Source organism: Orycteropus afer, unplaced genomic scaffold (genome assembly GCF_000298275.1).
Source record: "Orycteropus afer afer isolate SDZICR_OR568_19922 unplaced genomic scaffold, OryAfe1.0 scaffold00118, whole genome shotgun sequence".
In the NCBI taxonomy this organism is placed as follows: Eukaryota; Metazoa; Chordata; class Mammalia; order Tubulidentata; family Orycteropodidae; genus Orycteropus; species Orycteropus afer.
In genome coordinates, this window is record NW_006921705.1 from 1,204,043 (window position 1) to 1,229,746 (window position 25,704).

Sequence of the window (25,704 nt, forward strand, 5' to 3'; positions counted from 1 at the left end):
TTCTGTGTCTGTGTTAATTGGTTTCCCTTTTCTTTGTTGAAGAGGGTCTGTGCAATCCTTCTGCCTAGTCCGCCATCTTGCCCCGCCTCCGAGTTCTACTGAGTATTGTCTTTATTAAGAATCTGTGTGATTAAATCTATATTGTTTCTAGACAGAACATACTGTTCCATTCTTATATGTGTAATATGTGTTTATTTTCAAGCTTAACGTTACAGTGTCTCAATTTTAATAGCTTTATAATGAAGTCTTTAATTTTGATAGGTTGTGTTTTCCAATGTAGCTCTTATTTTCTATTTTTGCCTCAGTGCATTTGAGTTAGAGCCAACTTAACCGTTCCTAACAGCAACATTAATTAATTAATTAATTTAAGAAGAACTGATGTCTTTGTCCTATCGAATCTGAAGATTCATTGGCATGACTTATCTCTACATTTATTTAATTCCTTAAAAAACAATAAAATATATAGATATTCAGTTTTCTCCATAAGTAATTTAATCCATCTCTAATGTTTCCAAAACAAAGAAATTGAGTTTCATAGATGATGTAATATAAAGCTAGGATCATAAAGTTAAATAGAGAAAGATATAGGTCTCAAACCTAAGCTTCATATTTTTTGGTTAATTGAATCTTTCAGCCACACTGCAAATGAATTATTATTGTTTGTTTTGTATTTATATGAAGCATTGAGTATTAAGATTCTTTGGGGAGATTCTGTAACTAAGACAAAATTCTTTTTCAAGCACTGGTCAAAATTTTTGGGTTGGCTTAAGTAGCTATAGCTCACAAAATATCTGGACAATCAAATGAGAGCTGCTTAACTTTCATATTCCCATTCTAATTTATCTTAATATTGACATTTTCTTTGGAAATAGTTAATGTTCTTGCTTGTGATTATATTTAGCTTTTGCATTTAAATATATTTATGCATTGCATATATTTTCCAATAGCTGTCTAAAATCATTGGTCGAACTAAATAAATAAGTGACACCCCTAGGCAGCTGCCCAAGCTGATCATCATCCTATGTATAGAATGCCCTTCAGAAAACCAAATTTATATTTCTGAGACTTGTTGAAATATTAAAGGGCACAGAACATGGCCATCTGTATGACAGATGTGCCCTGAAAACTGAAAGATATTCTATAGTGATGCAAAGATTTTAATAAACTTGACTGCTATGTGAAAATTTTCAAACCCCACATTATATTCAGAAATTCACAAAGCATCAGTTTGTCATGTGTCCTGCATAGAAAATAAATAATCATAATGATAAAACCCTCTGCTATCAAGTTGATTCCAACTCATAGCAACCCCTTAGGACAGAGTAGAACTGCCCATAGGGATTCCAAGGCTGTAAATAGTAGGGAAGCAGGCTGCCTCAGCTTTCTCCTGTAGAGCTGTTGGTGGGTTTGAATTGCCTCAACCACTGCTCCATCAGAGTACCTTCTATAGAAAATAAGTGATTAAAAATCCAACATAGGGTGAGTGTGTATTTATATTTATACATTTGTTTAATATATATATGTATATCTATGTAAATACATCTCTATGAGTTGATTATGACCAATAGCAACCCTATTGTTGTTGTTGTTAGGTGCCATTGAATTGGCTCCAACTCATAGCGACCTCATGTACCACAGAATGAAACACTGTAAGGTCCTGTGCCAGCCTCACAATTCTTGCAATACATGAGCCCATCATTGTAGCCACTGTGTCAATCCATCTCGTTGAGGGCCTTCCCTTTTTTGTTGACCCTCCACTTTACCAAGCATGATATCCTTCTCCAAGGCATGATCCCTTCTGTCAACATGACCAAAGTAGGTGAGATGAAGTCTGGCCATTCTTACTTCCAAGAAGCATTCTGGCTGCACTTCCTCCAGGACAGATTTGTTCGTTCTTTTGGCAGTCCACGGTATTTCAGTATTCTTCGCCAACACCACAACTGAAAAGCATCAACTCTTCTTTTGTCTTCTTTATTCATTGTCCAGCTGTCACATGCATATGAGCTATTGAAAATCCATAGCTTGGGTTAGGCGCACCTTAGCCTTCAAAGAGACATCTTTGCTCTTCAGCACTGTAAATAAATCTTTTCCAGCAGATTTGCCCAGTGCAATACATCATCTGATATCTTGACTGCTCCTTTCATTCGTGTTGATTGTGGAACCAGGTAATATGAAATCTTTAACAATCTCAATCATTTCTCCATTTATCATGATGCTGCTAATTGGTCCAGTTGTGAGGATTTTCATTTTCTTTATGTTGAGGTGTAATCCATACTGCAGATTGTAGTCTTTAATCTTCATCAGTAAGTGCTTCAAGTCATCTTCACTTTCAGCAAGCAAAGTTGTGTCATCTGCATATTGCAGGTTGTCAATGAATCTTCCTTCAAACCTGATGCCATGCTCTTCTTCATATAGTCCAGCTTTTCAGATTATTTGCTCAGCATACATACTGAATAAGTATGGTGAAAGGATAGAATCCTGACACACTTCCTTCCTGATTTTAAACCATGCAGTATCCCCTGGTGGCATAATACCTAAAGCATTTGACTGCTAAGCAAAAGGCTAGTGGTTCAAACCTGCCAGCCACTCTTCAGAAGGAAGAGTGGACGATCTACTTCCATAGTGATACCACCTCAGAAACTCAAGGATAGATCACTATGACTTGGATCCAACTTGACGGCACTGAGGTTTTTTGTTGTTGTTGTTGTTGTTAGTATCCCCTGTTCTTTTCCAATGACAGCCTTCTGGTCTATGTACAGGTTCCTCATGAGCACAATTAACTGTTCTGGAATTCCCATTCTTCTCAGTGTTATGCATAATTTATTATAATCCACACAAGTGAATGCTTTTGCATAGTCCATAAAACACAAGTAAACATCTTTCTGGTATTTTTTGCTTTGAGCCTAGATCTATCTGACATCAGCAATGATATCCCTCCTTTCTTGTTTTCTTCTGAATCCAGCTTGCATTTCTGGCCCCATAGAACAGAGTAAAACTGCCCCATAAGGTTTCCAAGGAGGTAATCTTTATGGAAGCTGACTGTAACATCTTTCTCCCATGGAGCATCTGGTGGATTCAAACCATTGACCTTCCAGTTAGCAGCCTAGCACTTAACCCCTGTGCTACCAGGGCTCCTTCATATGTATAAATATACACATGCATATGTACGTATTTCTGCTGCTATGTATGAATAAAGAAAATTAATGAAATAGTACCATCTTCTCTTAACCTTTTTGGTTGTTCATACGTCATCTGCTTATTTATATCAAGTACAGACCTTCTCAGTGGAGCAGTTTTAATCTTATCAGCCTTGCCTTATCAACACATATTGACTTACTTTTTTTGTTTTCTCAACTATTTATTTATTTTTGCTTTCATAAGAAGCTCTGACAGTATAGTGGTTAAGACATTTCTTTTATGTTAACTTTAAATAATTCCAATACTCAGCCTATATATGAACAGGATATCTGAGTAGTATATTGTTGTTGTTGTTATGTGCCGTGAGTCGGACCCGACTCATAGCGACCCCTCCTTGGGTTTTCGAGGCAGTATCACTACGGAAGTAGATTGCCTAACCTTCCTTCCCAGAAGTGGCTGGTTTGAACTGCTGGCCTTCTGGTTAGCAGTCAAGTGCCTTAGGCACTATGCTACCAGAGCTCCCGAGTAATACATTGTTGTTGGCCATCGAGTCGGCCCCGACTCATAGCGACCCCTCCTTGGGTTTCCGAGGCAGTATCACTACAGAAGTAGGATTGCCCAACCTTCCTTCCGAGGTTAGCATTAAATATATAAAGCCCAATTGCTGATCCCTTTTAGTGTTGCATTTTTGTTCATCTTGCCTGGGTGCTTGTTTATTCTGCTAGAAGAAATGAACAGGAAAAAATCTTTGCTAATATGTTTGGCATGAATGTAAAACTATGGAAGAGATCAAAATTCACTATACAAATGCCAAACTGATAACTTTGGCTTCTTTACCAATGTGCACTGCCTAAGCTCACATAGCCTCCAATATCAATAACTAAATATCACATTTGCAGTGTTGGGAGAATAAAGTCTTTAATTTTTACCAAAATTGTAAACAGAGACAGCACCATGAATATAATGACATTAAAATCTACTATTGTTACTCTAATCATTTCAATTTCAATTCAACTGTCATTTTTAAAAGAGCTTAGAATTCTTTTTGGGGATCTTTCTGATCTCTGCATGCTGTAGTATAGAAATTGTAAGTTTCTTTGCTCTTCTCACAGCTAGGTAATTGTTTCTCTTTTATTTTCTGCTCAAAACAATTAACTAACAGAATTTAAGGTAGATGCATATTTCTATTTGATATTTAAAGGAATACTTAAAAGAAATCTAGGCACATGAATTGTGTTGGGAGAAATTATGTAGAGTACCCGAAATAAGCTCAAATCCTAAAATGATAGTGATTGAAATTGAAGTACTTTTTGGATTAGCCTTAAATTACAGCCATAATCAAACACATCGTCTTTTCTCCTGTAGGCTGCTAGCGGTTATATTTCACTAACTTTGTCACCAAGTGTAATTATTTTAAGCCAGCCAAAGAAATATAATGTAGGTTTATTTTAAATTACTAAATATCAGTCATTCTACCTATTTAAGAGTGTATTTCTAAATGTCAACAACCACAACAAAGTTATGAATTTGTGTCAGTGACAAAGAACAATATTAATCGTTGATAATATAGTAAAAGGCACCATAGACCTTTATGTTGCTTTTTTATTTGCTTTAGTAAATATTTGGATAATAGGGGAAAACGCAGATTTTTTCAAAGACTGAGTCTTTATATTTTGCAAATAGGTACTTGAATTTGAAAATATTACATTGTAAAAAATCCTTCCAACCATCTATTCCAAATAATTTCTGTCATTGTTAAATATTCAGTAAGACCTAGGAAATTAGAAAATGTCTAGATTAATAGAATATTATGCTTTATTTTTCAACTTCACTGAAAATAGTCTGCTTTTCATTGCAATTGCTATTCTATTACTTGTGCAAATCATCAGAGTGGTTTCATTTACATCTTGGACTCCAGTATTCAATTTAAATACCACACACACACACACACACACATATACATATATATATGTGTGTGTATATATATATATATATATATATAACTTCAATTTTTATGTATAATCAAAATGAATTCATATTATCAACCCAGAATACAACTGTCAAAATATTTTTACAATTTAAAATTTCCAAAAGAAATTCCAAAAAGAAAATGTTATTTTGCAGCAAAAAATATGATATTGTCACATTATCTGATGAGAAGGTCTAAGATTTTTGGATTTTCTTTTGTTGTTTTACAATTTAATAACTATATGAGATCACATATTTATGTTTGAAAATTTTATAAATTGTACTGTTTAGTCTATCAAAATGCTTCTCTCATCCAATTAAAACACTTATTCAATAAAAACCCAACACCAGCAACTGCCCTTGAGTTGATTCTGCCTCAGCAACCTCAGAGGACAGAGTAGAACTGCTCATCGAGTTTCTGAGCCTGTACATGTTTATGGAAGCTGACTGTCTCAGCTGTCTTATAATGTGCATGTGAAATTGGCTAGCACAATTGCTTGAGTAGGAAATATTGTTACTCTTTTTCTCAGCACTCTTCCCACTCACTTTTGGTTTTAAACCTTTCTTCCCTGGTTTTCAGTCTATTCATTCATCCCAGAAAGTTCAGGATTCTGGGATATCCTCTGAGTTCTTCCTGGGTCTTCCTATTCCTTCCTCAATGAATTTTATCTAAAAGTATATCCTGCTTCAGTAAGTAGATTGAAAGATATGAATGTATGTTTTCCCAAAAAATTTCCACAGATAGTTCAAGGTATCGTTTTGGTTTTGCTTTGTTTTCTTTTGATTTTTTTAATTGAACTCTAAGGCTACCCAGAAGGCAGCAGTTCAAACCCATGAGCCACTCCTGGGAAGGAAGATTGGGCACTCTACTTATGTAGAGATACCTCCTCGGAAACCCAAGGAGGGGTTGCTATGAGTCGAATCTGATTCAATGGCAGTGAGTTATTCTTTTTTTTTTTTTTTTTTTTAGTGTGTTCTAATGTGTACTATTTAACCCTTTCCTCTTTCTTCACCCTCAGCTAATTTTGAGCTGCAGAATACTAATGCCTTTAAAACTGCTTGAGAGGAGTGCTGACTTTATACTTACAGTTTATTTCTTTAATTATAATTATATTATTTTTCTAAATCAGAGATTGCACCCTGGCATGGTTTTTGGACCGGTAGATGTGTTTTGTCTGGTGTATTCATAGTGTAATTTTCCAAATCAGTTGCCAGCCTTGGAATCCAGAGAATTCTTATCAAATTGGAATATTGGAAGACTTAGTGACATTGGGTTCATATTGCATCATGAAAACAATTTGCTGGGGCTAAGGAAGAGCAGCCACCTGAGAGAAAGTGTATGTTCCCTGTTTGCTGCCATCCTCTACTGATTTACATTACCTGCGGATCCCTTCAGATATTTGGACCAAATTTGAAGCCCCTGAAATAGAAGTTTATGAAACAAACCAATCCCCTCTTTCTTTTTTTTTTTTTCCCAAAATATTTATCTATAAAGGAATCCCATTCAAAAATTAACAAAACAAATTTCAGAAAAAAATTTAAAGTCTACTCTATAAAGGCACAGAGCACATATTTATTGCTGAAATTTATTCATTTGTATGTTGTGAAAATGGCATGACATACGAGTCTGACCTCTTCAAACTCCACAAGAGGCGAAGAGGATCAAGATCAACACTGATAACCCAATGCTGATTCCTGTGAGGTGGAGGTCAGACTTTCCTCTATCTTCCAAAATTTTTACCAATTCTGACACCAACCATCCATCCCACAGTACTCTCTACTTCTCTGCTGAGTTCAATAATTTATTACCATGGTCAAACAAAGCTCACAGACAATATGCACGATTATGGAGTTTATTAGGAAAGCTTCAGCCAAAACAAGGCCAGGAGCTGATTGTGGAACAGACTATCAACTGCTCATATGTGAGTTCAACTTGAAGTTGAAGACAATTAAAATAAGTCCACGAGAGCTAAAATATGACCTTGAATATATCCCTCCTGAATTTAGAGAAGGAGCTCTGGTGGTGCAGTGCCTAAGGCATTTGACTGCTAACCAGAAGGCTGGAAGTTCAAACCCACCACCCACTCCTCAGAAGGAAGGTTAGGCGATCTACTTCCATAGAGATACCACCTCAGAAACTCAAGGAGGGGTTGTTATGAGTCAGATTCGACTCAATAGCAGTGAATTTGTTTTTATTTGTTTGTTTTTGAATCTAAGGACCATATATAAATAATAGATATGATGCATTGAACACTAATAACCAAAAACCAGAAAAATTATGGATGACATCAAGAACATCATCCATGAACAAAGGAAAATATCATTAAAAAGACAGGAAAAGAAGAAAACGACAAAATAGATGTCAGAAGAGAGTCTGAAACTTGCCATTGAACAAAGAGTGGCTAAAACAAATGGAAGAAATGACAAGATAAAAGAGCTGAACAGAATATTTCAAAGGGCAGCTTGAGAAGACAAAGTCAATTATTCTAATGAAATGTGCAAAGACTTAGAGTTGGAAAGCTAAAAGGAAAGAACAAACTTGGCATTTCTCAAGCTGAAAGAACTGAGGAAAAAATTTCAGACTCAAGTTGCAATACTGAAAGGTTCTATGGGCAATATATTGAATGATGCAGGAAATATCAAAAGAAGACAGAATGAATACAAAGAGTCACTGAACCAAAAAGAACTGGTCAATGTTCATCCATTTTAGGAGGTGGCATATAACCAAGAACCAATAGTGTTGAAGGAAGAAGTTGAAGCTGCACTGAAGGAAGTGGCTAAAAACAAGTCTCCAGGAATTGATGGAATATCCATGGAGATATTTTAACAAATGGATGCTGCACTAGAGGCACTCACTCACCTATGCCAAGAGATTTGAAAGACAGCTACCTGGTCAACTGACTGGAAGAGATCCTTAGGTGTACCCATTCCAAAGAAAGATGATCCCACAGAATGTAGAAATTATCTAACAATATCATAAATATTGCACACAAGCAAAATGATGCTGAAGATAATTCAAAAATGGTTGCAGCAGTATATTGCCAGAGAACTTCCAGAAAGGCAAGCTAGATTCAGAAGAGAACATGGAAAGAGGCATATCATTGCTGATGTCTAATGGATCTTGGCTCAAAACAAAGAATATCCAAAAGATGTTTAGTTGTGTTTTATCAACTATGCAAAATCACTCAATTGTGTGGATCATAACCATTGATGGATAACATTGAGAAGAATGGGGATGCCAGAACACTTAATTGTACTCATGAGGAACCTGTACCTAGACCTGGAGGCAGTCATTCAAACAGAACAAGGGGCAATGCATGACTTAAGATCAAGAAGGGAGTTTGTCAGGGTTGTATCCTTTCACCATACTTATTCAACCTGGATGTTGATCAAATAATCAGAGAAACTGGACTATATGAGAGGAATGTGGCATCAGGATTGGAGGAAGACTCATAACTCATTAATAACCTGTGATACACTGATGACACAACTTTGCTTGATGAAAGTGAGGATAACTTGAAGCACTTAACTGATGATGATTAAAGAATACAATCTGAAGTATGGATTGCACCTCAATATAAAGAAAACAGAAATCTTCACAACTACCAATAAGCAGCAGCATGATAAATGGAGAGAAGATTGATGTTATCAAAGACTTCATATTACTTGTTTCCAAAATCAACACCAATGGAAGCAGCAGTCAAGATATCAGATGACATATTGCATTGGGCAAATCTGCTGCAAAAGACCTCTTTCAGGGGCTGAAGACCAAACATATCTCCTTGAGGACTAAGGTGCACCTCACACAAGCCATAGTATTTTAAATTACCCCACATTCATGTGAGAGCTGGACAATGAATAAGGAAGACTGAAGAAAAGTCAATTCTTTTGAGTTGTGGTGTTGGCGAATAATACTGAAAGTACCATGGACTGCTCAAAGAACTAACAAATCTGTCCTGGAAAGAAGTGCAGCTGGAATGTTCCTTGGAAGTGAGAATGGCCAGATATTGTCTCACCTACATTGGTCATGTTGTAAGAAGGGATCATTCCTTGGCAAAGGATATCATGCTTGGTAAAGTGGAGGGTCAACCAAAAATGGGAAGGCCCGCAACAAGATAGACTGACACAGTAGCTGCAACAATGGGCTCAGGTATAGCAAGGAATGTGGAGCTGGCACAGGACTGGGCACTGTTTCGTTCTGCTGTATATAGGGTCATTAAGAGTCACAGACAACTTGATGGCATCTAGCAGGGGAAGTAACATGTTACAACTCAAGTTCAGGGACAACAAGATCAGGAACAGTTCTTCAATCAGGACAGTCTCTTCTCAACTGTGCTGCAGACATGTCCCTCAATGATACTTGAGCGTCTGCTCTATTAAGGCAAGTGTTACAAAGCTTTTTTAGCTCTGGCAGTAAGTGCTCAGAGGCATCTTACTCCTACAGCAAGCCTCATGCCAGATGGCACTCAGGTTTCTCACACTGTTGACTGGGAAGCCCACCACTCTGCCTTGTGCCATTCTACTGGTTCTGCTGCCTCTGCTGCCACTGTTTCACGGCCACACCTTCTTTCCATTTCTCATCATCTCAGTGTCATAGCTCTCTGTCTCCTGTGTCAAGGAGGTTCAGCACCGGAATCTGGGGTCCAAAGAATGTGCTCTACTCCTGGCTTTTCTTAACTGATGGTAGTGAGAGTTCCCCTTTCCATCTCTGAGATGGCTCACTTTTAACCTAGCGGATGGCAAAACTGACAAAGCCCCACAACAGGTGTCCATGTACCTTATTTACATTATTAGCAAGCTATCCAATCCCCTTGATGTGTCACAAGCACCTTCTACTTGCATAGTCCCTCTCAGGCATCTGGTGGGAGTCATAAAGACCATGACTTGAAGGTTCATACCAAGCAATCCACCGCACAGCAGACATGTATTTTGACAATGCTGTAATGAAGGACTGAATGTTTAAAATGCAAGCAAAACAGTAAGCAGTAGCATATTCTGACTTGAAGTGGGGAATAGTATGTCATGAAATGTTTTAGGAGAAGGTGACAACTAAGTAAGTCTAAACTTAACCAATGAATAAGATTCCAGCTCAAGTTTGAGGACTAGGAGTGAAGATATGTGAAGTATGTTCATGGATGTAGGAATAAATTCTGCAAAAACTTATAGTAATTAATGTAAATGAGATTGTTTTCTTGATTTATTTTTAAAAGGTCTCTTAATTAGTGTAAATGAATATAACTGATGGCTGAATATTGATCTTGTGTCCTGCCACTTTACTGAATATTTCAATTAGTTTCAGTAATTTTCCTACTGAGTCCTTGGGATTTTCTATGTATAGGATGATATTATCTGCAAATAGAGATAGTTTTCCTTCTTCTTTGCCAGTCTGGATACCTTTCACCTCCCTTTCATGCCTTAATTGCTCTGACTAGGACTTCCAATACAATATTGAATACCAAACAAAACCCACTGCCACTGAGTTGATTCCAACTCATAGCAACCCCACTAGGCTTCTAAGGTGGTAAATCCTTACAGAAATATATTTCCTCATCTAATATCCTTGTATAGTAACTGTTAAAAGAGGAATTATTTCCATGTATCTTAATTTGGCCATTGGTTTTTGTATATATGCCCTTAGTATGTTGAAAATTTTTCTTTCTGTTCCTATTTTGTTCAGCATTTTTATCGGGAATGATGTTGCATTTTGTCAAATAGCTTTTCTACATTGATTGGCATGATCATGTGATTCTTAGGATTAAATATAACCAGACATATAAAATACTGTAAAACCAAGATATTATTATAAGAAATCAAAAAAGACCTACATAAATGGAAGAAATATACCATTCTCATTGTAATAGTTAAGGTTGTGTGTCAACTTGGCTGGGCCTGGCTGAGTGGTTGGGCAGCTGGTGGTAATTATTCTCCATGATGAGACTGGCAATGGTGGGATCTACCACAAGCATCTGAGTAGCTCTTTTAGGGATAAGGTCTGCTTCCTGTATATAAGAAGCAGCATTGAGAATGGTCTCTAACTTACAGCATGCTTGAACCTTGCATGTAGCCAAGTTGTTGTCAGCAGCCTGCCATGCTCTGGTGATCTGGGAACTTCCAATGGACTTGAATCAATGTCCTGCTGTGTTGCTTGCTAACTTTGGGACTGTGCCTTTTCACTTGTAAACCTTGGGCTTGGCAGCCTCAGCAGCCAGCAGCTTTCTGAGTGAAGAAAAACCTCTAGCTTCAGTGGGTTGGGAGCAGGAGGCAGAGCTGAAGCCCAAGGTTGAGGGGATTTCACTCAGTCCCTAGAGCCTGGCACTTGGACTTAAAGCCCCCAAAATTATAAGAGAATAGACTCCTGTTTGTTAAAGCCATTCCATTTATTGTATATTCTTGTCAGAGCAGCACTAGGTAACCAGAACAGTCATGGATACGAAGACTTAACATTCTGAAAATGTCTATACTATCTAAAGGAATCTACTGATTCAATCATTACTCTTTAAAGAGCTGGAAAATCTAATCACCAACTTTATATGAAAAGGAAGGAGACCCCCAATAAATAAAGAACTACTAAAGAAGAGCAAAGTAGGAGTCCTCACACTTCCCAATCTCAAAATGTACTGCTCGGTCATGGTAGCTAAAACAGCCTGGCACTGATGTAATGAAAGACTCATAGACCAATGTAGCAGAATTGAGAACCCAGAAGTAAATTCATCCACTTATGAATAGCTAGTCTTTGACAAAGAAATGAAACTCATTCAATGGGGACGAGATACTCTTTTTAACAAATGATGCTGGCAAAACTACATATATGGTTGTAGAAAAATGAAACAGGACTCATAACTCACACCATATGCAAAAACAAACTCAAGATGGATCAGAGATGTAAATGTAAAATGTAAAATGATGCAGATTATAAAAGAAAAAGATAGGGACAAACTTAGGTGCCCTAATAAATGACATAAGTGTACTATCAAACACAGCTTAAAACAGACAAACACCAGAAGACACTTATATGCATCAAAAGATTTCACCAAAAAAGTAAAAAGAGAAACTTTATACTGGGAAAAATATTTTGGCAATGATATATCACACATAGGGCTAATCTTTAAAATATATAGAAAACTTCAACACCTCAAAAATAAGAAGACAAATAATCCAATTTAAAAATAGGCAGAGGACATTAGCAGACATGTCACCAAAGAAGATATTCAGGAAGCCAACAAACACATGAAGAAAAACTTGCAATCATTAACCATTAAAGAGATGCAAATCAAAACAACAATGAGATATCATCTCAAACCAGCATTAATAGCAAAACTCAAAAAGACAGAAAACAGAAAATGGTGGTGAGGGTGTGGAGAGACTGGAACCCTGATGGGACTATAAAATGGTGCAAACACTGTGGAAAATGGTATGAAAATTCCTTAAATAGAACTTCTAGAAATAGAAAATATAGTAAGATCCAGCAATCCCACTACTAGGAATATATCCTAGAGAAGTAAGAGCCATGACACGAACAAGCATATACATGTCTGTGTCCATCATAGCACTATTCACAATAGCAAAATGATGGAAACAACTTAATGCCCATCAGAGGGTGAATGGATAAACAAACGATGGTACATACATGTAACGGAATATTATACAACATTAAAGAACAACAACAAATCTATGAAACATATTATAACATGGATGAACCTAGAGGACGTTATGCTGAGTACAATTAATCAATCACAAAAGGGCAAATAGTGTATGAGACCACAATTGTCAAAGGCAAGAAAAGGTTTACACACAAAAGGAAATATTATTTAATGGTTACCAGGGGTTGGAGGGGAAGAGAGGGTAAACTATTAACTAGAGAGTAGACACATTTAACTTGGGTGAAGGGAATATTTATTTTAAGTTGCTTCAAAATGTCTCTGACATCAAAATAACATGTAGCTCATAGTTGCTGGCAAATAATAGCTGCCTAATAAATGTTTATGGATGATTGGGAGAAAAAAAAAGACCTATAGGTAAGACAAAATAGCAGTGTTTCTGTGGTGGAGAGGGATAGGGATAAGGCTAGAGTAATAGACAAATGTTCCAATCATGGCCTTGTATACCACTTTATTTTTTTCTTTCATCCAAAATGGAAATAAGTGATTATCTCTTCAAATGCTGTCATGTAACTGTTTTGCTCTTTTTAAACTTTTTATTGTGATTTTGGATGAACGTTTACAGAGCAAATTGATTTTCTATTCAACAATCCATGCACATTATTTTTTGTGTGTGAGTGACATTGATTGTAATCCCCACAGCATTCTTTTCACTTCCTCCCTTGGGTTTACCATTTCTATTCCTCTTTCTTTCCTATCCATTCCTGCCTTCTGAGCTTTAGTCCTTGGCAAATGTTGCCCTTTTGATTTTGTACAGTTGGTTGATTTAAGCAATGCATACCTCCTGGGAGTTTTTGTTCATCTCAAAGCCCTATTGTTTGACTGAAGCTCTGTTCAAGACTTGAAGTTATCTAAGTGCCATAATCTCCCACAGTCTCTATCAGACTAGAAAACTTGCTTGTTTGTTTGTTTATTTATTTTTGTGATTTTGAGTTTTGTTCCATGGTTTTTTTCTCACTCTATCCAGGACCTCCTATGGTGATCCCTTTCAGAGCAGAGAACAGCAACAACAGGACACTATCTAGTTCTTGTGTCAGGGTCCTAGAGGCTGGAATTCTTCTGGTCCATCAGTGCTTTCTAGTAATTGTTTTCATGTTTTTTTTTTTTTTTTTTTAATGTTAATCATTTTTTTTTCTTTTTGCTATAGATGATGAGAAACAGATAATGGCACCTTAGAGGGCTGCTTTTTGTTGTTGTAAGGTTCTGCCAAGTTGGCTCTGAGTCATAGCAATCTTATGTACATCAAAACAAAATACTGCCCAGTTATTTGCCATCCTCACAGCATTTGCTACATCGAAGCCCATTGTTGCAACCATTGTGTCAATCCATCTTGTTGACAGTCTTCCCCGTTTTCGCTGACCTTCCACTTTACCAAGTATAGTATCCTTCTTCAGGGAATGGTCCTTTCTGACAGCATGACTCAAGTAGGTGAGGTGAAGTGTGGCAATTCTCACTTCCAAGGAGCATTCTGGCTGCACTTCTTCCAGGGCAGATTTGTTCATTCCTCTGGCAGTTCATAGTGCTTTCAGTAGTCTTTGCCAACACCAAAATTCAAAAGCATCAACTCTCCCTGGATCTTCCTTATTCATTATCCAGCTTTTACATACCATTTAAAATACATACCATTTGAAAATACTGTGGCTTGGATTAGGCTCACCTTACTCTCAAGAGACATCTTTGTTCTGCAGCACTTTAAAGAGGTCTTTTTCAGCAGATTTTCCCAGTGCAATATGACATCTGATTTCTTGATTTTTGCTTCTGAGAGTGTTGATTGAGGATTCAAATAATATAAAATCTTTGACAACTTTGATCTTATTTCCTTTTCCATGAGGTTGCTTATTGGTCCCATTGTGAGGATTTTTGTTTTCTTTGTGTTGAGGTGTAATCCATATTGTAGACTGTAGTCTTAAATCTTCATCAGTAAGTGGTTCAAGTCATCTTCACTCTCAGCAAGCAAGGGTATTAATGAATCTTCCTCCAATCCTGATGCCATGTTCTTGTTCATAGAGTCCACCTTCTCAGATTATTTGCTCAGCATAAAGATTGAATAAGTATGGTAAAAGGATACAACCCTGGCTCACACCATTCTTGATTTTAAACCATATAGTACCTCATTGCTCTCTTCAAATGACAGTCTCCTGACCTATGTACAGGTTCCTCATGAGCACAAAACAATTAAGTGTTCTGGAATTCCCATTCTTCTCAATGTTATCCATAATTTGTTATGATCAATTGAATGATTTTGCATAGTCAATAAAACATAAGTAAACATCTTTTGGGTATTCTTTGCTCTGAGACAAGATCCACCTGACATCAGCAATGATATCCCTCTTTTTATGTTCTCCTCTGAATCTAGCTTGCATTTCTGGAAGTTCTTTGTCTATATACTGCTGCAACCGTTTTTGAATTATCTTCAGTAAGATTTTACTTCCATGTGACATTAATGATATTGTTCAATAATTTCCACATTCTGTGGGATCACCTTTCCATGGAATGGGTACAAATATGATTCTCCTCTAGTAAATTGTCCAGGTACCTGTCTTAAAAATTATATGGCTTAGACAAGTAAGTTCCTCCAGCAAGGCATCCATTTGTTGAAACATTTCAGTGAGTATTCCGTCAATTCCTGGAGCCTTTTTTTATGGCCAATTCCTTTAGGGCAGCTTTCACCTATTCCCCTATTACCATTGGTTCTTGATCATATACCATCTCCTACAAAAGAAGAACATTGACAAATTCTTTTCTTTTTGGTACAGTGACTCTGTGTATTCCTTCCATCTTCTTTTGATGCTTCCTACATCATTCAATAATTTGCCCATAAAATTCTTCAATATTGCAACTCAAAGCTTGAATTTTTTCTTTGGTTTCCAGCTTGAGAAATGCTGAATGTATTGTTCCCTTTTGGTTTTCTAACTCAAGGTCTTTGCAATTTCATCATTATATTTGATTTTGTCTTCTAGAGCTGTTCTTTGAAATCTTCTGTTCAGCTCTTTTATCTCGTCATTTCTTCCATTTCCTTTGGCTACTCTCCTTTCAAGAGCAAGTTTCAGAATCTCTTCTGACATCCATTTTGATCTTTTCTTCCTATCCTGTTTTTCAAATAACTTTTTGCTTTCTTGTATGATGTTCTTGATGTCATCCCACAATTCATGTGGTTTTTAGTTATTAGAATCTGATACATCAAATCTGTTCTTCAGATGGTCTCTAAATTCAGGTGGGATAAAATCATGGTCATATTTTGGCTCTCATGGACTTGTTTTAATTGTATTCGGCCTCCACTTGAACTTGCATATGAGCAGGTGATGGTCTGTTCCACAGTCAGCTCCAGGCCTTATTTTGTCTGAAGATACTGGGCTTGTCCATTGCCTCTTTGTACCAATGTAGTCTGTCTGATTTCTGTGTATTCCATCTGGTGAGGTCCACATGTGTAACTGCCATTTATTTTGGTGGAAAAGTTATTTGCAATGAATAAGTTGTTGACATGTGATCTCTGGTCTCATTTCTGTCACCAAGGGCATATTTTCCAACTACCAGTGATGCTTCTTTGTTTCAAACTTTTGTTTTTCAATCACCAGTAATATTTTGTCTTTATTTTTAATCTTTCATATTCCTTATATAAGCTTTAAACAAACAAATACACAATTAAAGAAATGCTGGGGGGGGAACACTTTGCATGTTTGGTCAATTTCAGACTGTAGAAATTGGTAAATATCTTCAATTTTCTCATCTTTGCCTTTTAACACTTGGTGTGTAAACTTTAATAATAGTAATAATAACTGGTCTTCCTTGTAGGCATATAGATATTTTCCTATCACTGACAGCATTGTATTTCAGGATAAATCTCGAAACATTCTCTGTGACTATGAATGTCATGCCATTACTCCATTATAGCAAATGGAGGTCCTGAAAACTCTACTCCATCCCCATCATTAAGGTTGACACTAATTTGTGGAGATAGCTCTTCCCCAGTTGTATTTTGATTGTCTTCTGACCTGAGGGGCTCATGTTCTGATACTATATCAGGCCTACTCATAGAATTTTCCAGTAATATATCAGACAGTGTTTCACTGTTCTTCATAGGGTTTTCACTGGCCCATCCCTTCTTTTGAATCTTAGTCTGGAAGCTCTACTGAAACCTATCTACCATGGATGACCCTGCTGGGTTTTGAATTACCAATGGCATAGCCTCCAGCCTCACAGCAACACATAAGCCACCACAGTACAACAAACTGACGTGAGTAGTGGCAAAGGCTGCTTACAAGCTTTTAAGACTCTAGTCACTACTCACCAAAGTAGGATGTAGAACATTGCCTTTGTGGAATATGCTATGCCAATTTACCTTTATGTTCCCCTCTCCCAAGAACACTCACGCATGACTCTTTTCTACTCAACAACATATAAAGCACTGAAGAGACTCCCCACTTTCTCTCTTTGACAGAAGGACATCTATTGTCCTCAACATTTCTTCCTACTTTAACTTTTCACTTGCATATAATTACAAACATGGCTTTCATTGATCTCTCTGAAGTGCTTTTTAAAAAAAAAAAAAAATCAGTAAAGAATCTAACTTCTTCATATAAATTAAATTCTAACTGGGAGATAAAAAAAAAACATTTTTTTTCACAGAACCTAAGATGCTCATGGTTGTATATGGTTTAAATGTGCTTCAAACTGAGCCAGGGTATTCTAATTTCTTCACTCTTAGCAAAAATCGTGTAGTTGGAAATTTCAAGCTTTCTATGGATGGTTTGCAAGATTTCTTTAGAAACACTTCAGGTTTGGAATTGTGGACAGCTGCTTATTCTAGTTTTGTGTAAAAAATGGCTGCTTTTTGTGCTGAAACACTTCTGGTATGCTTCTGATGAAGTGAGAATTGACAGCTTTTCTTTTCTTTTCCCTTCAGCTCACTCCAGTTGGCACCACGATATTTACAGGATTTTCAGGAGATAATGGAGCTACAGACATAGATGATGGCCCAAATGGACAGATAGAATATGTTATTCAGTACAATCCAGATGATCCGGTATGTAAATGCCTAGTTGCAATGTGACTTTACTATGAGAAATAAAATTAATGTTTATTTCAGTTGATGTGTACTTTATCTTTTAGCTGTGTTTTTAGCTCCTTGGAGCCACAGTAGTAATGATACTACTATTATACTTATCTTAATATGGCATTTTAAAAAAATTAGTGATGTGGTTTTCAAATTGATTTTGTTGTTGACATTTATAGACAAAAGTTTTAAATATATTTACAGATATAACATGTCCTCTTTTTTACTAAATTTCCATTATGTGTGTGGATTCATATATAATCCAAACATAGCATTGAAGAGGCTATAACCAGTGTAATAAACATGCTTTATGGAAGTAGCAAATCAATACAATCACCTCTACCTCTCCACAAAAACATGCTCAGAAACTTAGTTCTGGTGATGACAAGTTTCAACTGTCCCTGAAATCCCATAAAATAGGAAGTTAAGGTAGACATCAAAGGTTTTAGCTATAGCCCCCTACCCTGTTTTTTGTTTGTTTGCTTTGTTTTACATTAGGTCATTGTTGTTGTTGTTGTTATTTACCATCAAGTCGGCTCCCACTCATAGTGAACCCTCCTTGGGTTTCTGAGGCAGTATCACTATGGAAGTAGATTACCCTATCTTCCTTCCAAGGAGTGGCTGGTGGGTTTGAGCCGCCAGCCTTCTGGTTAGCAGTCAAGTTTTTTTTTTTTTTTTTTTTTTTAATCTGTGAAATGATTTCATCAGTGAAATACACATAAAAATGATAAAATCAGAGTTCTTTGTTGGAACAAGATCTGGAGCCTCTGTCTCCCATCCCCTCTTCCCCTGCTCTTGAGGCAGCTTCTCAGAATTCATTGTGCTCCACAAAGCAGTTTGGAAATCATTTATCAAGGAATATGATAACTTAATGCTTCTCTTTCAGGTTCAATACTAAGAATGTAAATTATGGTGAATTCAATATTTTGTCCTTATTTTTAACCTTTCATATTCCTTATATAAGCTTTAAACAAACAAATACACAATTAAAGAAATGCTGGGGGGGGGACACTTTTTTTAAACTTATACGGACTGAATCATTCACTGATAATAAGATCTGCCACACAAATTTATTGTGAGAATTAAGGGAATTGTGAATGTATTTTCTCATTTTATTCTCACAAATTAGTTCATTTGTAAGAGTATGTCTATTGCATGGGTGAGAAAGAAACCTCATAGGGGAAATGCTTTGCTTGCTGTTACGTTCAATAAAATAATAATAATAATAACAAAAAACATTGCCGATGCACAGCAACTCCATGTGTACCAGAAATATGCTCTGTAGGGTAATTAGATTGTCAAGTCTTTCTTTAGATGTGCCTTTAGTAGACTAGAACCTCTAACCTTATTGTTAGCAGCCAAGCACTTTAATAGTTTGCATCATGCAGAGAGCCACTTCTAAACTGCAGAGTCAAGACTCAAAAATAGTCTGATTTCACAGTAGTATACACTATATATTCCCCTATTTTATTCTAAGGAAATAACTATAGTGCCTATGGTAATTTTAAAAAAAATAAAAATTTAGAGAATATGAATTCAAATAAAATAATAATAATAATAAGGCATAGACATAACAGAGACAAAGAAAGGTTTACATTGTTTCTCTAAAACAGTAGGTCTCAACATATTTATAGGTGGAGACAAAGAAACTAAGGGATGAGGAGATAATGAGAATGTGACAGAGAAATGGACAATAAGAATGATAGGATTACAAAAGAATTGGAGTGGAAAGGATCAAAGAAACAGCATAGGAGAAAAGAGCAAGAGAAATGCTTTAGCCTTAAAGTAAAAACATACAGCTGACTGCACATGCTATTTCTAAACCATTTATTTTATTTGCTATTATGGTTTCTGTAAGAATTAATTGTATGTGTGTGCCATGTTTGTAGCTTACATTTTATGAAGGTCATTTCCTAATCGCTACTCCCAAGCTATAAAAGAGAAACTTCCTAGCAACTGTAGAATGGCCAGACCATGAATTTTAGAGAAATATTTATTGCATTGCATTAAAAAAAAATGAACAACAACAACAAAAAAGTATTCATGGATTATATATAGTATAAGACAAAAATGTATTACTTAGAAGCTGTCTTTTAGTAGTTTACAAGGTTGAAATTACTTCTTAATTGTGTAGTAATCCATCTGAATATTTCCTCCTTTCAAAGATTTGAGCCTGGCATCGAATGTTATACATACCTTTTCCTACCTATAGAATGGATAAGCCTCTCAGCCTCATGCGATTTTCATATCACAAGAAAGGAAAATGTATTTCAGCAAGTCTGCACTGCTCTAGAATAAATAAAAACATTCTCTGGTCATAGTCCTAATTCAGTGAGGCAAAAGAACAAGACGTCATGACAGCACTTAGCTTAGGATATATTGGAGGGGAAAGCATTAACCAAGTCAGGGAGAGAATCCATCATGAGCCATCACAGAGGTTTAGTTTAAGCTGAGATCCAGTTTCTTCTCTCGTAAGATCTGTGAGGGAAATACCTAATGGTTTTTATATTCTACCACTGTTAAATCTCTAAACACACCCCTCATATTAATAGCATCATTATGTTCTCCTGGTTATTTCTTACTTTCAAAGCAAAACTAAATGTATTATGGACATATAATTTAACATGAATATGTGTCCACATCTGGCTTTTATAACCACAATTATATTATCTTTAAAATTTTTGTCATATTATATGATAAATTATAGAAAGTTTAGATCTTTCTGCTATATTTAAAATTCACAGTTATTTTTTATTTATCCTACGCCACAGGATTCATTAGCAGAAGTCACAAATCAGTGATGTAGAGTTTTGTTGAACCCACGGACACTTTGGCCAGAAATAGTTTGAGCTAGTATCTAAAAATAAATATATTTCCCATTCAAATGAAGATTTTTCTCTTCTCTTAACATTTATGTTATGCCATTAATTTTGCGGTTGTGATCCTGTATTTTTTTTGTTTTCTCATTAATTAATATCCTAGACTCTAGACTAGAAGAATTTGTACTATGCTAATTATTTTTGTTATGTAAGCTATTGCTTTTGTAGTTTTTGTTCCTGCAGCATATTTTATCATTTCTTGATAACTTATTTAGAGAAAAAAATAATAATTTGATAAATATCTCATTATAAAGTCCTCTAGACTCTGGACTAAAAGAGTTTGTACTATGCTATGCTTTTTATAGTTTTTGAGCAATACTGTTGTGAGTGCCTGTATACTAATACAAAACTAGTCCATAATACATTTAACTAACTAGATTGTTTAAAATAAAGAAAGAAAAAGACTCCTTGAAGTGGGTCAGAATTTTTCATCATGTGCTCTGCAGGAACCTTCATTTTTGAGAGTTTTACCTATATGGAAAAATTAAATTATAAAGTTGGTATCATTCTAAATTTCTAAATATCATCGTTACTGAGTTTGATAAGTTTACTCATACAATAAGATCACATAAAATTTTTTATCTTAATTCTTTTCATTAATGCCAGACTGAAGTGATATTTGTGCTCTAGTGTTGCTGTGGTTAAGGCTTTGGGCTTAACTAACCAAAAGATCATCACATTGAACCCACTAGCCTTTCTGGAGAAGAAAGATGAGACAGTCTGCTTCTTAAAGATTTACAAGTATGAAAATCCTATGAGTTGGAATCAATTTGACGGCAGTGTGCTTTGGAATATTTATTGACCTGTTTATGTGTTTTGACCTAAAGTAATAAGAAAGGACCTGATGGCATGTCCATTATAGCACGAACACAGCATCTCTATTACCTGTGGCTGAATGTCAACTCAGAAAAGCATGGAAGATGTTTACTATGTATCTATGGGCAGTATTCAGCTGATAACCAAATGGTCGGCCATTTGAACTCACCAGCCACTCTGTGGGAGAAAGATGAGGCAATCTGCTTCCCTAAAGTTTACTGCCTTGGAAAACCTATGGGACAGTTCTACTCTGTCCTAAAGATTCTCTATGAGGCAGAATCAACTTGATGGCTGTGTTTTTTTTTTTTTTTTTAAATGGGGAGCTTCTTTCTTGAAGGTATTAAAATGGTGCTTCAGTGGGTGATAACATTTTTTATCAAATCCTCCTGAATAGATTGTTCTTCTTTGGTAATATGTTTGACTCCCTATAGCTTTAGGAGAATTGAGAAAAAATGAGGCATATTTACTTCTGTAACATGTAAGCATGTAACACATTTGAATTTAATGAGTCAGGAAGTTAAAATCACTATCCAAATGCATACGGATTTTTAACAATGACCATCCTGAAATAGGTTGGTATATAAGTGAAAGTTGAACTTTCAAATGCTATTAAAATATTGCAAGCTAAGCCAAAACTATTACTTAGGTAGTTAAACTAAGAGCAGTATTTTATACTTTAATGATGCTTTGCAGGGTGCATTATAAATGAAAGTATTAGGTCCACAGTCATAATATTTTTATTTTATAGTAAACACTGAGGTTTAATTAAGTTATCATCTGAAGCATGATTTGTGTAAAACTTTGAACCATGATCTATTCAATTTAAGCCCACTTTGTAACACCACAACACCCACACCTCTGAAATCAACCAGGACTTCCAGTTATAATATCCTAAGGAAAAAGTGGAATGCACCAGACTGTACTCTTTAATACATCTTAAATGTACTTCTGTATGAGGTAAAAGGAGGAGGGGTTAAGTTGATATGAGACAGAGAAACTATGAGTAAAGTGTTTATATTTTCTACTGGAAATAGACTAATATTGCCAGCATAACTTACTTCCTCTTGAGTGGACAAAGACCATTTAACCCTGCTTAGCCCTCCACTTCTCATTTTAGGTAATTACTAAGAGCAGTCTCCATAACAATGAACTCTGGTGGTATAGTGGTTAGAACATTTGGCTGCTAACCATAATGTCAGCAGTGAATACACCTGCTGCTCCACAGGAGAAAGTTGAGGCAGTCTGTTTCCATAAAGATTTATAGCATTGGAAATCCTGGGGAGTACTTATACACTATCCTTTAGAGTCACTATGAATTGGAATTGATTCAATGGCAGTGAATTTTTTGTAGTCTCCCTAACAAGGGCAACTAACCTATAGATTGATTGGCAGCTGATGGCATGGTGGTCTGGCCTAAGTAGAGACAGGTTAAGGCTGATCAGATTCTATGTCTGGGATGTTGCAACAGTGACTGATTAGGACACAGAATTGATACTGGTCATTGAAACTAACAGATAAACTCGCAATCATGTGCAACAAGAGAAAGCAGGAAAAGCTGAGAGAGATTTATTTTAAAAAGATGTACAAAACAATAAGAGACCTTATAGCCCCCTGAGAAACAGAATGTGAAACTTACCAGGTGTAAGACCATATCTAGATCACTCTTTTATATATACATATATATTTAGTGTAGCATACAGAGATAGATAGATAGATGTAGATGCAGATATAGATATCTTAGTTTCTTAGTGCTGCTATAACAAAAATACCACAAGTGGGTGGTTGTAAAGAACAGAATTTTATTTTCTCATAGTTCAATCCTAGAAGTCCAAATTCAGGAGAGCAATCTTCTGGGAGAAAATCTTTTTCTCAATTTCTGTAGCCCCAGCCTTCTTTGGTTCCCTGGAGTTCACCTGGCATCTATCTTCATCCCATTTGCACTTCCTTCTCTCTGCCTAATGTGCTCCTTTTATTCCTCAAAAGTCATTAGGTTTATGACATTCTCTACACTGACTTGGCTTTCTTAACATAACAAAGAAAACCCTACTCCCGTATGAGATAACGGAGTTACTTCCACAGGTATGAAACCAAACTCAGGGCTGTAGAGTGGATTCCGACTCATAGAGACTCCTTATTGGGTTTCCAAGGCAATAAATCTTTATAGAAGCAGACTGCCCCATCTTCCTTCCATGGAGTGGCTAGTGGGTTTGAACTACCAACCTTCTGATTAGCAGTCAAATGCCTTAGGCACTGCACCACCAGAACTCCTTTCAACAGGTATACTCACTGCTGTCCAGTCAGATCCGACTCATAACAACACTCCATGGTTTTCTGAGGTGGTATCTCTATAGAAGTAGATTTCCCAGTCTTCCTTCTGAGGAATGGCTGGTGGGTTTGAACCACCAACCTTCTGGTAAGCAGTCATATGCTTTAGGCACTATGCCACCAGAGCTAGAATTACAACACACACTTTTTTGGCACACAGTGCAATCCATCACAGAGAAAGTGTATCTCTGGAAAAACAGAGTTGATAAAGGAACAACATCCCTTCTGCCTCTATTTCATACATGTGTGTATATTATATGTTCTTGTGGGTGGATGCATCCCATTTTCCACCCTGTCCTTCCAACAGGGACAAAACTTTTTAAATTATCCCATACCCTTATTTTACTAAATAAAGAACTGTCACTTTTTTGACAGTTGCTGAGTAACTAAACTCTTCAGGTAGTTATGGGGTATGCCATTCTTCATGGAGGCAGGAGCTCTAGTGGCATAGTGCCTAAAGCATTTGATTGCTAACCGTAGGCTGGTTCAAACCCATCAGCCACTCCTCAAAAGGAAGACTGGGCAATCTTCATCTGTGGAGATACCACATCGGAAATTATAGTTAAAGACAATTAAGTTAAAGATAATTAAAACAAGTCCACAAGAGCCAAAATATGATCTAGAATATATCCCTCTTGAATTTAGAGACCATCTAAAGAATAGATTTGATACATTGAACACCAATGACTGAAAACCAGAAGAATTGTGGGATGACATCAAGAGCATCATCCATGAAGAAAGCAAGAGGTCACTGAAAAGACAACAAAAGAAGAGAAGACCAAAATGGATGACAGAAGAGACTCTGAAACTTGCCCATGATCAGAGAGTAGCTAAAGCAAATGGAAGAAATGAAAAGATAAAAGAGCTGAACTGAAGATTTCAAAGAACAGCTTGAGAAGACAAAGCCAATTATTACAATGAAATGTAAAAAGACCTGGAGTTAGAAAACCAAAAGGGAAGAACACGCTGAGCATTTCTCAAGCTGAAAGAATTGAGGAAAAACTTTAAGCCTTGAGTTGCAGTACTGAAAGATTCTAAGGGCAAAATATTGAATGATACAGGGAACATCAAAAGAAGATGGCAAGAATACACAGAGTCACTGTACCAAAAAGAACTGGTCAATCTTCATCCATTTCAGGAGGTGGCATATGATCTAGAACCAATGGTACCGAAGGAGGAAGTCGAAGTGGCGATGAAGGAATTGGTGAAGAACAAGGCTTCGGGAATTGACAGAATACCCATTGAGATATTTCAACAAATGGATGCTGTACTGGAGGCACTCACTCAGTTATGCCAAGAGATTTGGAAGACAGCTACCTGGCCAATTGACTGGAAGAGATCCATATTTGTACCCATTCCAAAGAAAGGTCATCCCACAGAATGTGGAAATTATAGAACAATATCATTAATATCGCATGCAAGCAAGATCTTACTGAAAATAATTCAAAAACGGTTGCAGCAGTATATTAATAAAGAACTTCCAGAGGTGCAAGCTGGATTCAGAAGAGGACATGGAACAAAGGATATCACAACTGCTGTCAGATGGATCTTGGCTCAAGGCAAAGAATACCAGAAAGATGTTTACTTGTTGTGCTTTATTGACTATGCAAAGGCATTTGATCGTGTGGATCATGACAAATTATGGATGACATTGAGAAGAATGGGAATTCCCAAACACTTGATTTACTCATGAGAAACCTGTACCTTGACCTAGAGGCTGTTGTTCGAATGGAACAAGGGGACACTGCATGGTTGAAAATCAGGAAGGGAGTGTGTCAGGGTTGTATCCTTTCCCCTTACTTATTCAATCTATATGCTCAGCAAATAATCCAAGAAGCTGGACTATATGAAGAAAAATGTGGCATCA

The 25,704-nt window shown here is 36.4% G+C and overlaps 1 protein-coding gene across 1 annotated transcript in view; it reads left to right on the plus strand.

The window, feature by feature from the left end:
• PCDH15 (protocadherin related 15) overlaps positions 1-25,704 on the plus strand; it is a 1,158,626-nt gene that overhangs the window by 369,145 nt on the left and 763,777 nt on the right. Inside the window, exon 6 of the mRNA XM_007944018.2 lies at positions 17,668-17,787. Within this exon, the coding sequence (XP_007942209.1) occupies positions 17,668-17,787 (120 nt within the window). The remainder of the gene's footprint in view (positions 1-17,667; positions 17,788-25,704) is intronic.